Source organism: Megalops cyprinoides, chromosome 3 (genome assembly GCF_013368585.1).
Source record: "Megalops cyprinoides isolate fMegCyp1 chromosome 3, fMegCyp1.pri, whole genome shotgun sequence".
In the NCBI taxonomy this organism is placed as follows: domain Eukaryota; kingdom Metazoa; phylum Chordata; class Actinopteri; order Elopiformes; family Megalopidae; genus Megalops; species Megalops cyprinoides.
Genome location: NC_050585.1, coordinates 14,006,140 through 14,020,772, shown reverse-complemented (window position 1 = coordinate 14,020,772; position 14,633 = coordinate 14,006,140). Strand labels below are relative to the sequence as shown.

Below are 14,633 nucleotides of genomic sequence, written 5' to 3'. Positions count from 1 at the left end.
GCGTGGGCCATTTACCTGTGGAACTGATGGCACCAGGATGCACTGTGGGAAGACGACAAGCTGGTGGAGGGAGTGTGATGCTCTGGGCAATGTTCTGCTGGGAAATCCTGGTTCTGGCCATTCATGTGGATGTCAATTTGACATATGCCACCTACCTAAACATTGTTGCAGACCAGGTATACCCCTTCATGGCAATGGTATTCCCTGACGGCAGTAGCCTCTTTCAGCAAAATAATGCACCCTTCCACACCGCACACATTGTTCGGGATTGGAGGAACATGCTGAAGTGTTCAAGGTGTTGCCCTGGCCTCCAAATTCTCCAGATCGCAATCCCATTGAGCATCTGTGGGATGTGCTGGACTGACAAGTCAGATCCACGGCAGCTCCACCTCACAACTTACAGGACCAAATGTTTTGGTGCCAGATACCACATGACACCTTCAGGGGTCTTGTAGAGTCCATGCCTTGGCGGGTCGACACTGTTTTGGCGGCACACGGAGGACCAACAGCATATTAGGCAGGTTCTGTTAGAACTGTGTACATATCTGAGTCAGAGAAAATATCTTCCTTTTGTCCCATTTAGGCTGCATTGGCTATACCCACAACTCAGAAGTCAAAATATCCTCACCTTGTAGTTACACAAATGGAGGGACAAACAAAAATGGGTACGCGTGTTTCATTTCTCCAACAAGATTTTTTCATTCGCACTTTTCCCAAAAACAAAATACGATCATTTCTGCAAACATTTTGATAAAAGAGGCCCATAGACTCTTGAGTAAAAACGGCGATCTCATTAAACAGCACATTAAATCTGACCCATTAAACCATAACTGCTTAAACGATACCTGACCAAAGTTAATCTGTGGTTGAATCTGTTTGCATCATGACACCAGGGAGGGTAGGCCTCTGGGAAAGGTTTGGAGTACGTGATAACATACGCTCAACCACAGCAAATATGATTCCCACTCCAAGATTGGCAGACATTTAATAGGCAGAGAAAATATACTTATACAGGACACTGTTTCAGCCAAAAGAAGTCCCCTGAGAGCTACTGAACTTCATGGCGAGCTATGATTGACAGAGGGGAACGTGAATTATCATAGTTCCCCATTTGTGTAAGAACTATTGATTTCCCGGTGCATGGGTAAAGGAGTGGGTGGGGTGAGTGGCAGCTCAAACTGAGGCTCCTCCTTTAGATGGGATTGTCTGCTTCTAATCTCAGTCACATTCTATAAAACAACACTCTCTTTCTGCTGTACTTTCAGTCCTTTCAATCTCTGCAGTCCGCCATGGAGCCTACTTATGTGCGCCATATCGAGCTTCTGGGCTTCGAAAAGAGGTTCTACCCCAGCCAACACTATGTGAGTTTGGAACTGAATTACGCAAAAGAAATTAATTAGGTGTAGCTTTGTTTTTCAATATATGCAAGTAATTAGAAAATTAATCTGCATTTACTATTGTCTGTTTATTAATAGCAAGTGTTTGTTCACATGTGATTTTTACTGGACAAAAAGGAGGTACTATTTCTATTCAACAATCAGAAGACATGTTGCTAAATTGAAAGTACTGTTAAAAAGAAATGTATCTGTATAGAGAAATACCATGTTCAAGTATGTTTTATTTGTAGGTGTACATGCTCCTGATTAAATGGAGTGATCTTTCAGAGAAGCTGATATACAGAAGGTATCCAGAGATCCATACCTTTCATGTAAGTAATTGTGAGATAGATGCTTTCTCTTTCAATGGCATCATAACTATATAAAGCACTCAGTAGAATGTTCATAAAAATATTCAGCCTCAAAGTTTAGAACTTTCAGATTTAGTAACAGCCTTTATACCAAAATATAAAAACAACATCAGTTATAGATGAATCCACATTTTGCCAAAAAAAATTAACATGGAACTACTGGAAAGAATAAAAAATACTTTCAGTGCTTCTTAATCCATAACAATACACATAAAAATGTTAAAAGCAAAACATGCCAATCATTCAAGAAATCATGGTAACTTTTACATAAAAGTGCAAATGAAAAAAAGGTAATGGAGCAGTCACCTCCCCTCAGTCTGGCTTAAGGTGGAACAACAAGCTGTACAGTGGCAGGGGGCTGACCTCCTGTGTCCCTTGGTTCTGTGTTTCAGAAATCCCTGAAAGAAATGTTCCCCATTGAGTCCGGAGACATTGATGCCAAAGACAGGATCATTCCCTCCCTACCAGGTAAAGCCTTAATTTTTAGTTTAGTAATTAACGGTTTGGAAGTATAAACGCAAGACTATATTTAATGTGGACACACAGATGTCATTGCACCCAGTCTGAAATACAACCTTCGAACTAGGAAACACCTGCATTAAGCCAAGCATGACAAATAGGAGGCCAGTGTCTTCTTTAGCTGTCAGTTTCTCAAAACAGAGAAGCATATATGAAAAGCACTACTGCAGCTGAAACCACATTGCAACTGGTGGTTTTGGCATTTGAATCTCATTTAGCAGCAGCTTTGACACCAGCACAGCCACATTCACAGGGATGCAGTCAAAAGTTTCTGTGTTCATTCTGAGGCAAGCCTTTAGGGAAAGGATCCTAACACATTCACTGTCACAGTTCATTATTCCATGTTTTTATTTAGCAAAGCCATACATTCGGAAGTGAGTGTTTCTTGCAGTTAGGGATATATAGTGCACACATACTTCTAATGTCCATGGATGTCTCAGCTGTATCAGTTAAGATTACACCCATTGATTAATGATTGATTTTCCTGTATCGCAGTAAGTTAAATATTAACAACACATTCATGTTTGAGAAATGCTTTATTTTAAAGAACTGCTTTAAGCAAAACAGGTCCCTGTGACTTTAACTATAATGAAAACAGTTTTTCCACATGCACTTTTGTAGCGCTTTCATTCTGCTCACGGCCTGTTTATGATTAAAAAAATGTGTGACAGCTGGTGTCGGCAACTGTAATTTGGGCCAAAAATGAAAGCTGAACCAGGACTTTCCCCTTTAGCAGAAGTCGGGTAGCAAAGCATATGGCAGGTGGAAAAAGAGGATGTAACTAGTTGACACACTTCAGAAATTCCGCTCAATACTCGAGGGATGACAGGCTGTGCTCAACACCTGCAGACTACTTTATTCGCATTCGTTAAGTATGTTGTACCAAGATGTGCTGTATGTGTCTGACATAGCTCACTGGGTTCCCAAGACTGTATGTGATACCAAAAAAAGGGACAATTCTTATCACAAGCAAAACAACAAAAAAGATAGCAAGACATACTTCCTCTTTCTATTTATGACTTCCCTAACCTTTTTTTTTTGCTTACATACCTCAGGTGCTATATTGTGTGAATATATGGTGTGAATTTCATTTAGTTCCAGGCAAGGTTTTATCCATCCACTTTGTCTTCTTCACTGTTTTTATTCTTTACGTAAGGTACATATTGTACCTTACTGGCTACAATATGAATATTGTCCCGATTCAGTTATTCTTTATATGTCTCTGGTTTGTGTATATGTATATGTACGCAGTATGTATATGAATATTTATAAATCATTTAACTGTGTGTATCAATAATCAATAAATACAACACTATGGGGGACAAAAATTAATGGTATAAAATTTGCCTGTGGTTTGTTTGTGTCCTTCCCTATCCCCAGCCCCAAAGTGGTTTGACAATCAGAAGACAACAGAGACAAGGCAGGGCACTCTGGCAGGCTACTGCCATGCTCTGATTGACCTGCCACCTAAGATCTCCCGCTGCCAGCTGCTGCGAGACTTCTTCCAAGTCAGACCAGAGGACGAGAACCCACCTGCACCACATCCGTGAGTACACAGCAATCAGAACCGCAGTGGGTCACAGTGCTCATTGTATGAATTTTAATGAATTATAATAATATGGATTATATCCTACAGACAACATTTGAATGGGGGACTGTATGCAATTCTCAATTAATTTTTTCCATGTAGGTATAAAAGAAATGAGACCTTTATGATGCAGAAGGACAGAGCAACAAGAGGCAACACATCTGGTAACATCCTGCTCTTCTCATTTTTATGATTTACATATTTGCCCAGTAGATGCCCTTATTCTGCATGTCTTAACACAGCTCCACATATGTCATATTGTGTGTTCGTAGTACTGGACATTTATTTTAACAATTCATTGTAGATGCCATGCTGAAAGGTGCAAGTTACAACAACAGGGTCAGTAGGGTCACTTGTCCTTTTTAGGGCAAAGGCTGACTAGAGGCAATTTCAGTCACAGCTTGTGTTGCCCATTTTAGGAATAACCTTTTTTCACTCCTTGTAGACATCAGTGGCCCCATCATCCTGGAGACTTACAGAGCTATTGCAGATTACGGAAAGAGCTCCAAGTATGAACTCAACCTGAAGACTGGAGACTTGCTGGAGATTGTGGAGAAGAGTCCCAATGGTAAGATCAGGCAGCTGAATCCCACGCTTAAGCACTTGACATCCAGGAACACTGACCCTATATTGAATATCTTAAAATATTCCCCTTCGGAGGTAGCAAGTCTTTATTACACTATGTGGTGATTAGGTTCTCAAGTGGAACAGGTAATGTCTTTAAGAACCCCAGGTCTCATCCACCTCCAGTTGCTTAACTTCAGGGTTTTTCAGCTCCTGGGGTCATCTGCATGTTGACGGCTTTGATAGCAAAGTCCACAGGGTAGAAACCTCATAACGGACACTTTTAGGAGATATCCACAGAATTGGTCCCAGACAACGAGTTTTAGAGTCACTTTTCAATTAGAAATGGTTTCTAAGTGGCACACCAGTGCAGCTGACCAACCATCTGAACAATGACTTCAATTAAATGACCTAAAGCAGAGGCCAGCACACCCAGCCATCCACTATGACTGGAGCTTCCCATCCCAGCCACAGACTGCTATGCAATATGTGCAGATAAACTGCCTATCTTTCAGTGAGGGTCTATGCCACTGTACAGCACTGTGTACAGCACTGTGTTTGGTTAATATTCAAGTGTATTGCATGATTGCATTTGTCTTGGTTCAGCAGTCTCGCACAAGTGCAGAGGTTGTTGGGGTGAGATGACTAGTAATTCCAAACAGGGCTGAAATACAAAGCTGAAATAACCATGAAAAATCATTAAAAATGAGTCAAGGAGAATTTTTCACTGTGCACACAGACCTAAGTCCTGCTGTTTGTCCCCACTCCAGGCTGGTGGTTCTGCCAGCGTGAGTCACAACGTGGCTGGGCGCCTGCCTCCTACCTGGAACCTCTGGAGGGACCTGATGAGATGGAGGAGCCAGAGCCCAACTATGAAGGTTAGCCACCGCCTGATCCGTTACCAAATAGCAAAGCAGTCTTGTAGACTGGGCCTTTACTCAAGAACCACAGTGTTTGCTCAAGAGCACATGTGTGTGTTTCTGCAGGGGAACTGTATATAACCACTAAAGGCTACACAGCAGCCGAGGATGACGAGCTGACTCTTGGCCCTGGAGAGACCATAGAGGTCATCCACAAGCTTCTAGATGGCTGGTGGGTTGTCAGGTACGCCAGTCTCAGCCCCCTGAGATTCCCTGTTTGGTTGGGTTCCATGGACCTCATTATGGAGGAGGTGGTGGAGATGCCAGCCAGCCCAATGGCAGTCGCCTCGATCTGACGATTGTGGTTAAGCTGATGGTGGTTTATTGCATTTCCCGGCAGTCAATGGGTTTCTTATTATTGCCAAATGCAGTTATGAAAGACGTCTAAGTCCTGACCATGATGTGCAAATTCCGTAACAACACAGCCTCACAGAAAGAGGAAGTGGTCTACATGTGGATTCTGTGTGTCTCAATGGCTGCTCCATGTGCCTGACAGAAAGGGCGAAGAGACAGGACATTACCCGTCCATGTACCTGCGCAAAACAGGGGAGAAGAGGGACGTGGGTGCCGAAAGGAATGCACTAAGGAGAGAGACACCGCCACCCAGGAGGTAGGGCTCTCTCCTGGTGTCCTGAAAAAAAGCACTTTTTAATCTTCATCCATGTGTACAGTAACACTAAATAAAATCCAACAGCACTGGGACATGCTGGCTATCCACATCCTTTTAACAAAACATGGCATCTAATCTAATTGCAGCCAATCTGTTGACTCTCTTATGCTCTTAGGTTCCATGCACACAAATCCTCTCTCTGTCTATAGGTCCACCATCCGCAACCCCCAGAGTATCCATGCAAAAGGACGCCAGAAAATCAGCCAAGACATCTATCGCAGGAACAGCCGCCACTACCTGCAGCAACGCGGCAAACGCTCCAACCAGTCACGACAAATGAACAGAGTCTCCAAACAGTCCCCCCTGGTGGAGAGGAGGAACAACAGCGGTAAGTCTCAGGGTAGAATTTTGGAGCAAGGGAAAAACCAATTTACAGGAGAGCTGCCATCTGCAGAGGTACCTGCTAATGAGAAAATCCACCAATACTGTACTGTGTTCCATACTTGTACTCAATATATTGCAAATATTCACAACCATGATTCCCACACCGGCCAACGGCGAGGGTGCCCTCTGTTGGGGATGTTTTTGGAATGTGGCGGTCACAGCTGATGAATTACCAACCGCACTGATTCAGTCTGGGGTGGGCTTTCTTTCAGAGAACATCCGCCAGAAGCCACGAGCCCAGAGCACTCCTGAGGAGCCGAAGAAGAAGATGCCGGTTGTTCCCCCTCGGCCCAGCGCGGAGCTCATCCTGGAGCGCTGCACGGAGGACACGCGCAAGAAACTCAGCATCCGCAACAGCACCTGAGACGCGGCCGCTCTGCCGCCAGGGACGCCGCGCGACGCTCCGCAGAACGCTGCTGCTCCTCTCTGCAGTTCTGTGCAAAACCACTGCCTGTACACTGAGTGGTTAAAATTATACTGTGAATCCCATATGTCAGTAAACGTATGAAAATATTTACTACCACTCATCATTATGCCAGTTGTTGTCATCTCAAGTGTTTTTCTTATGAATTCTTTTTTTTATTATTATTATTTCAACCAGTGTGTAAATTTTGTATATTTATTTCTTCATTGTGTTTGTGGTAAGCAATTATAATTCGTTTAGAAACATTTAAATGTAGGAAGTACTATCTTAGGAGAATGGCTTCATGGCTTTCAGCTGAGCGCTGGATTGCTAGATAAAAATGTTTCTTTTTAAATAAGCTATGTGCAGCTGTGTATTCCACAACTCATTTATTTCATGCACATTCCATGTTACTGCAGTGCTTTTACATAAAATAAAATAAAGTCACGCATCACCTCGTGTATTTATTGATATCGTTGTAACTACTCCCCCTCCATAACTACGCAATCGATCCATAAATATTCAGTGATTAAAATGTCGGAAAAGAGAAAACGACAAATGACAAACAAACAAAAAACGACAACGACGACAAATGACAAATGAAAAAATAAAGTTATGCAGCAAGCACAAACAGGCCGCATCAATTTTCTCCGTTATCTCCAGCGCCCCCTATTGGATTTTTTTTCTCAGTGACTGGAGGGTAGAGGTCAGAGTGCGCCGAGAGGTCAGCGTCATGGCTGCTTCCATGCTGGAACACAATGCCGGAATGTAGGATCACGACATACTTTTTCTCGATTTCAAAATCCTTTTCTTTGGGACGTTTATCATGGCTCATTCTGAGAGTGTGGCGCCAACAGCCACATGAATAAATTAAACGATATACTGCAATTTATCTAAACATTTGCTCCTGCATTTGTAGTTACGGAGTCCAATTCAGCTAGCTAGCCGCTGCACCGGGTGAGTACAACTGAGCCATCACTGAGACGGCGACAGAGCCAGCTAATAAGATTAGCGATCCATGCAGAAAGTAACTTGTGTGGCTATTCCCGTATGTATAGTTAGGTATATTCTTAGCTCGGTAGCTATTTGGAGCGTATCTTCATCAGCTAACCAGGAGCAGCTAGGTAGATGGCTTGAATTAACGTGGTCAGTATTTTGAAGTGTCAGGGAGTTTTCCAGAAGTGATGTAGCGGCTGTTAAAGAAGCTAAACAGCTCTTAAGCGCAGTAGCTAACCGATTAGTTGTAATTTGCACATGTTGAGGACAACGAGATCCTGATTTAATTATATGAAACCCAAAAGAAACAACCGGACGTGACTTGTAAAATTAGTGAGATTTGGTAATTTCTTGGGTTGTTTTCATGCAGCTGACATAGTTACTGAAGAATCTAGTATTTAACGTTATAAATCTTAAGTCTTCGCTGGCTCCCAGTTTGGGAACCCATGTAACTAATAGACAGCTGAAACAACAAGAAGCTAAATGTGACTAGCAATACATGGTACTGTCTCCTTTTTAGTCATTTCAAATATTTAACTGGTGGTCTATGTCAAGGTCAGGTGAGACAATATTACCCCTCCCCGAATCCCCGAACTGCACTGTTTAAAATTATCACAAAAGTTTGTTAGAATGACATTCAGATTATCTACGGAAACAATGATGCTCTTGTCTGGTATTTCAGTGCTGGTCAACAAAAGTTTTTCTTCTACTAAAGGAATGGTCCATTGGTTCCATGGCAGTTGCTCTCCGTATTAACCCCCGCATGACCTAAAGCGCGTTCTCTCTCTCGTTTAAGGCAGCTGACTGAAGCGATGTCCGTGGTTTGTGCGCGGCTCCTGGGTAGGTGTAGTGTCGCGCTTGGATGCCGCGGTTATGCCACGCCCAGTCAAGCCGTGAAGAACAAGGGCCCAAAGGAGCAGGGAGGGCCAGTGTACCAGTACGTTGGGAAGCACACCAAGCCCAAGGACAAAGTCTTTGTGTGGGGATTCAGCTACACGGGAGCCCTGGGGATTCCCAGCTTTGTGGTTCCTGACAGTGGAAGGAAGACGCCTCGGAAGTATCAGCTCACCCCCTACCGCCTTGACACAGAGCAGCGGGTGAAGTGCACACTAACTTACTCGGCCAGAAATCTTTAGAAATCCCACCTGTGTAGATCTGTTTACATTTTGTTAGTAAGCGTAAGCATATTTGTATGTTTTAGCTAGTCAAACCTTATTTTGCAAACTTCTGCCTTCACTGGATAGTCACTTTACATTCACATCATAAAATGCTCTACTCTGGTGGCTGTCGTACGTGAGTGGACTGCCCTAATCTGGCACTGCCTGTCCTCCAGATCTCCTCAGCGGCCTGTGGTTATGGTTTCACCCTGCTGTCCTCCACCACGCAGGACCTGACCAAAGTGTGGGGAATGGGCCTCAACAAGGACTCCCAGCTAGGCTTCCAGCGTACCCAGCATGACCGCAGTGAGTGCCACTCCATCCCTCTCTTGCTTCTGACTGCCTCTGCTCTGTTGGCATTCCAGCACAGAGTCTGTATTGCGAACAGAAGCAAAAGTGGACAGGTTTATATTTTTCTCTCGTTTTTTCTCTCTTTCCCTCTCTGTCTCTTGCTCTCTCTCTCTCGTTCCCCAGATAAGAGCTATGAGTACGTGCTGGAGCCATCCCCAGTGTCTCTCCCCTTGGCCAGGCCCCAGGAGACTCGGGTGACCCAGGTGGCTTGTGGGCGTGCCCACTCGCTGGTGCTCACTGACTCAGAGGGAGGTGAGTGGTCATGGGGATGGCCGTGTTCAGCCATGGGCAGCAGCACAACACTAGCAGCAGGCAGTATGCAGAAAAGCAGTCATGCTCTCCTTGCAGTCTGTGGCAAAGGGAATATGGGGAAGATTTTGTGATGCAATAAATCTTTTTTATTAGAAGAAATTAAAGTCTCTCTTCGGCACTGTACTAGCTTTATAGATATGTTATTTTCCATTGTAATACTAGAACGGAATACAGGAGGATTCATTTTGGATCAGGGTCTGGATTTTAGACATCTGTGCAGCTTCAGCAGTTTTTTTGCAGTAATTCTTCTTAATCTAAGTATCATGTGGAAGCACTCCATATAGTTTTATGGATTAGTTCATCATCAAGTCTTTGCCACGACTTTTGTCATGTATGGGTATATTTACAGACACCCATATGTCTGTATTATATGTCTGATAAGACAGTAAGCTGTATTTGTCTTTCGGAGAGAGCATCATCCATTCGTTCTTTGTATCCTCTTACAGTATTCAGTATCGGAAACAATGCATACGGACAGTGTGGGAGAAAAATCGTGGAGAATGAAATATACAGGTACATCTTGCATATCCAGTCATGGACTGTGCTATGACAGAATATTCTTTTTGATGACAAGGAAATTACAGATGAATCTCAGAACCTGTGCAGGAATGAAACAAAGCTGCAGTGAGTTGTATCTACATGGCAATAAATTGGGGGAAAAAATTCTTGCAGTGGGTTCACCTCAGGAATCTCTATTCCAGACTATTTCTGTCTGCAGTGAGGTCATGCTGTTGTTGGTCCTGAAGGACGCTTTGACTGTGTGTAAACTGATGACCATATAAGAATGTTTGTGTGGCCACATACAACACCAGCAACAGAGAGATCTTTCTGCGTAGCATTTGTCCTGTATTCATATGTGTACTGCTGGAACAGGGAAGGTCTGTGAGAGTGCGGGCTTGCCCTCTGAGAGAATTGGCCTGCTGGAAAGTGACCTTCCCAGGAGATGAACTCATCCGCGAGTCTAATTGATTGATGGCCGGTCACTTTGCTCGTCTCTCTTTGCAGTGGCAGCCACGTCGTTCACAAGATTGAAGGCTTTGACAGCCGAGTCGTTCAGGTGAGGCCCTTGAATACAATCACCAGCCTTCATCATCACCCATGTTCTGAGCCTGCCTTAAGTGCAGCTTCCAGGGGAGACCGAGTCAAAACCATCACACAGAAACTGCTGCTGTGATACTAACATGACCAAAGCAGCAATAAAACTCTTTAAATCCATGTCTCACTTTGGAGGTGCAAATAGTAATGTCCCTGTGTGGAAAACTATGGAGTCAAAGCAGAAAGCACCATACAAACATTAACTCCTAATGAAGATGGGACCCGTATTTTGAGGTAATGATAGTCGGTGCTCATAAATGTGTTTGCTCATATTTAATTTTGATTGCAGCCATTAACTGAAATAACATCATCTTCATCTTTGGAAAACAGCCTGAGCGGCGTATTGTGCAAGGGGATGTAGATAAGAAAGATTCAGCCCCTAAGCACTGATTGTAGATTAGTACTTATTTTCATAACGTAGCTGGGGTTAGGACTGAAGGTGGGCAGGCTGGTCCCAGGTTTGGTTGCTGGGGACAGAAAATGCAGAAAGCATGAGAGAGCTACCTCATGCTGCGGAGTGACACGCTGACCCCTGCAAGGCGTTCTCTGTCCTGCAGGTGGCGTGTGGGCAGGACCACAGCTTGTTCCTGACTCAGACAGGCAGAGTGTATGCCTGTGGCTGGGGGGCAGATGGGCAGACAGGTCAGAAACTCCAAGTGAACACATGTCCATCTATACGCTGTTGTATTGCTTATATGTATCCCATGTAAACCATGCTACATTGCTGATTTGCATTCACCAAAACTCCATTGCTGTGGTTGACTGCTGTGTTAACACATGTTACTTGTGATCTCAGGCCATATCTGTATAGATATCAGGGCAAAAATGCTGTGAGCAGTTACATTACATTACATGCATTTAGCAGACACTCTTATCCAGAATGACTTCTAGCACAATAGAACATGTGTATCCATTCAAGTTAAATGAGCAACAGCGTATAACACTATTCAAGCCCTACCACAAGTTAACTTGTGTTAACTAACTAATAACTAACTAATAACTAACATTTATTAACTAATAAATGTTTGCTGCTCATAAGGGTTGACCAGTATCATTGAAAGATACACATGCAGTGCTGCCTGGTTGCGTGGTAAAAATTTGATTAACCTGATTATCTAGTCATATGCCGGGTTTGTGTCGTATAAAGATCTGCTGTGTGCTGCAGGACTAGGTCACCACAACATGACCGCCCATCCGGTGCCTGTCGCAGGGGCGCTGGCTGGAGTGAGAGTGCGGCAGGTGGCTTCATATGGAGACTGCAGCCTGGCAGTGTCCCAGGAGGGGGATCTTTTTGGTTGGGGCAACTCTGAATACCTGCAGCTGTCCACTGTTACTGAAGCCACACAGGTAAGCCGACATTTGGGATTGGTTTGGGATAATAGGGGGTCTTGGGGTGTTGGTGGATGGCTTTATTGTCTCAGGGGTATACAGGATTTTATAGTGTTTAAGCTTGTTCACTTGTAATTGCTAAAGTTGAGTTGTCCTAGCAGCACTTTTGGGTTCAGTTTTAATGGACTTCAGCATCCCCATGTCGTAACATTACGGCACAAGCGCAAAAAATTCATTTAAATAATGCTAGGTTCCTCAGGGCCTCCATCCCCTCTCCACAGATTAACTCTCCACGGCGCCTCCCTGTGGAGGGTGTGGGCAGGATCCAGCAGGCGGCATGTGGTGGGACTCAAGTGGCCGTTTTGAACAGTAAGGCTAACCTGCCACCTCCTTCAGTGGACTGATTGGGTCACGTGGCGATAGTTTTCAGACTAATCAGCCTGTTCAAGGCTTTGCTTATAACAAAGAAATGGGTTTGGCTGAAAGTCTAGCAGTGAGGAGGAGTCAAATAAGTGGAATCCATACTTGGCCTCCAAAAACTGGTTGTGAGGTACAACCAGAGACAGATAGCCCCTTGTCCCTGCTAAATTACTCCTGCAAGCCATATTGTTACATTACCGCTTATGTTTTTAGGTTTCATTCATAGCCACTTATGTCAAAGAGAAAGAATAGCTAGAGAGAGGATGGCAGTTACTTTGATAATGTATACAAACTCTGGGCTTTGTCTTTCGCAGACAAAGGGGAGGTGTTTGTCTGGGGCTATGGCATCCTGGGGAAAGGGCCTGACCTCTCAGAGTCCAAAACACCCGAGATGATCCCGCCCACGCTCTTCGGACGGTCCGACTTTAACCCCAAGGTTGCCGTCACTCAGATCCGTTGCGGACTCACTCACTTTGCAGCCGTCACAGGTATGACAGCCACTCCTTATTCTAAGATGTGTCGCTGTGTATATGGCTGTTGTTTCCCCACCTCCTGTAGGAACATGAGCAGAACTGCGGTGCTTGAAATTCTTCCATGCTTTACAAAGCAGCCGGTACTAAATCTCTTGAGATTGTGTTGTGTTGCCATAAATAACTCTATTCAGGGTTCTCAAGCACCCCAATACAGAAATCAGTCTGATGCAGGACCTTGGTTGCCTGTCCTTAACCTCTGTGGGCAGGCTGAACACTCAGCTCGGTCTTGTAACAAAATGAGAGCTTCTTCATAAAATATTGTGCCAATAACCTGACAAACATTAACGCAGACTGCGTCAGAAGATTTCCTCACCTGTGAATAGTTATTCAGCAACCCAGCATACATTCCGGGCTCCTAATGATTGTAGCAAGTACTGTTGAAGCATAAGGGTTTGCTATACACAGCTTTTAGTCAGAGCTTTAATTCGGCTGTCTGTGCATTTTGTGTGAGAGAGCCTGAAATGTATGCCGTGACTCACTGTGATTCCAGCAGCTTTAGGGCACTGACTGAACAATCTGTGTCCAAGTGTGTGAAGTTTACACATTGCTAAATGCAAGGCATGCGAGACGACAGCAGATGACATCGCCTTATCATGCAGGGGGGCTGAAAGCAGGAATGCGAGTGGCACAGAGGCTGCATGTTTGGTGTCGGGGGTCTCGTTGTGATGTAGCCCGCTCTGTTGTAGATAGAGGGGAGCTGTTCGTCTGGGGGAAGAACGTAAGAGGCTGTCTGGGTATCGGGATGAAGGACGACCAGTACTTCCCCTGGAGGGTAAGATTTGATGCCACCCACTGCATGCAGGGTGCTCAGAGCCTCACATGCGCACCAAGCCAATGACACTGCGCTGAGCTAGCAGTCTGTTAGGTCACTGTGTAATGTAATGTAATGAAACCACATGCCACTACTGAAATTTTTACATGATGGTGCAAAACATGACCAGTGCAAGCAGCAATCACAGGCACGTGTATTTTGACAAACTCAGGGCTGCTGTTACAAAATTTACTGCTGACGGTGCTCTTCAGCAGCTGATGGGAGCAGACAGGGCTGCAGCCACGTATGTGCAAAGAAAGCATGCCACAGCCATGCACAGGTCGGCCGCTGGCGGGCCGACGCAGCCCACAGGAGCCGGATGTGTCAGGATGTCGATGTGTGCGGTGTGTTCCAGGTGACCGTGCCGGGCCAGGTGGTGGACGTGGCCTGTGGGGTGGACCACATGGTGGCGCTGGTCAAGTCGCTGATGTGAGCCTCCCGGCGCTCCTGCCCCGCCCGTCTCCCCTCGCCAGTGAACCGGGCAGGCTGTGCCTCTAGCCCCCAGCGCCCATCGAAGGAGGGTTTGGTCTCTGGGAATGTGTGGCGCTCCCCTCCCAGTCCAGAGCATAAGACCAGCTGAGGTTACCAGATGTCAACTCTTACTTGTGATTTGACTCCCCCATCCTCCCACTGTTGCAGTGCAGTACATAGATTTGTTTCTTTGAAAGGCAATATAGCCTCGGACCCCATCACACAGACACTGTGGTCTCACACGCTGAAATGAACCTCTAACATCTTCTGTGTGTGTGTGTGTGTGTGTGTGTGTGTGTGTGTGTGTGTGTGTGTGTGTGTGTGTGTGCGTGTGCGTGTGCGTGTGCGTGTGCGTGTGCGTGT

General features: G+C 45.0%; 2 protein-coding genes across 3 annotated transcripts; both read left to right on the top strand.

Annotated features, from left to right (window-relative positions):
* Positions 1-1,281: 1,281 nt before the first annotated feature.
* Positions 1,282-6,910, top strand: ncf1 (neutrophil cytosolic factor 1). Its single transcript, XM_036524821.1, has 11 exons — positions 1,282-1,361; positions 1,628-1,708; positions 2,140-2,215; positions 3,647-3,812; positions 3,957-4,018; positions 4,300-4,422; positions 5,189-5,296; positions 5,405-5,522; positions 5,835-5,948; positions 6,158-6,336; positions 6,605-6,910. The coding sequence occupies exons 1-11, from the start codon at positions 1,290-1,292 to the stop codon at positions 6,754-6,756; spliced, it is 1,251 nt and encodes a 416-aa protein (XP_036380714.1). The 5' UTR covers positions 1,282-1,289; the 3' UTR covers positions 6,757-6,910.
* A 618-nt stretch (positions 6,911-7,528) lies between these two features.
* Positions 7,529-14,563, top strand: rcc1l (RCC1 like). Of its 2 annotated transcripts, none has more exons than XM_036525097.1 (12): positions 7,529-7,752; positions 8,592-8,888; positions 9,125-9,254; positions 9,423-9,551; positions 10,058-10,124; positions 10,617-10,668; positions 11,264-11,348; positions 11,872-12,053; positions 12,317-12,404; positions 12,770-12,943; positions 13,675-13,760; positions 14,155-14,563. In XM_036525097.1, the coding sequence occupies exons 2-12, from the start codon at positions 8,604-8,606 to the stop codon at positions 14,230-14,232; spliced, it is 1,356 nt and encodes a 451-aa protein (XP_036380990.1). In that variant the 5' UTR covers positions 7,529-7,752; positions 8,592-8,603; the 3' UTR covers positions 14,233-14,563. The 2 variants fall into 2 exon arrangements, with proteins under 2 accessions (XP_036380990.1, XP_036380989.1); XM_036525096.1 differs by having other exon boundaries at positions 8,588-8,888.
* Positions 14,564-14,633: the final 70 nt, after the last annotated feature.

Bases quoted from the DNA above. Each gene is read 5' to 3' on its own strand.
- ncf1 (XM_036524821.1), top strand. From the start codon at position 1,290: ATGGAGCCTACTTATGTGCGCCATATCGAGCTTCTGGGCTTCGAAAAG. The intron at 5,297-5,404 runs GTTAGCCACCGC...GTGTTTCTGCAG, and splicing joins GCCAGAGCCCAACTATGAAG to GGGAACTGTATATAACCACT. The intron at 5,949-6,157 runs GTAGGGCTCTCT...CTCTGTCTATAG, and splicing joins GAGACACCGCCACCCAGGAG to GTCCACCATCCGCAACCCCC.
- rcc1l (XM_036525097.1), top strand. From the start codon at position 8,604: ATGTCCGTGGTTTGTGCGCGGCTCCTGGGTAGGTGTAGTGTCGCGCTT. The intron at 12,944-13,674 runs GTATGACAGCCA...GCTCTGTTGTAG, and splicing joins TCACTTTGCAGCCGTCACAG to ATAGAGGGGAGCTGTTCGTC. The intron at 13,761-14,154 runs GTAAGATTTGAT...GGTGTGTTCCAG, and splicing joins ACCAGTACTTCCCCTGGAGG to GTGACCGTGCCGGGCCAGGT.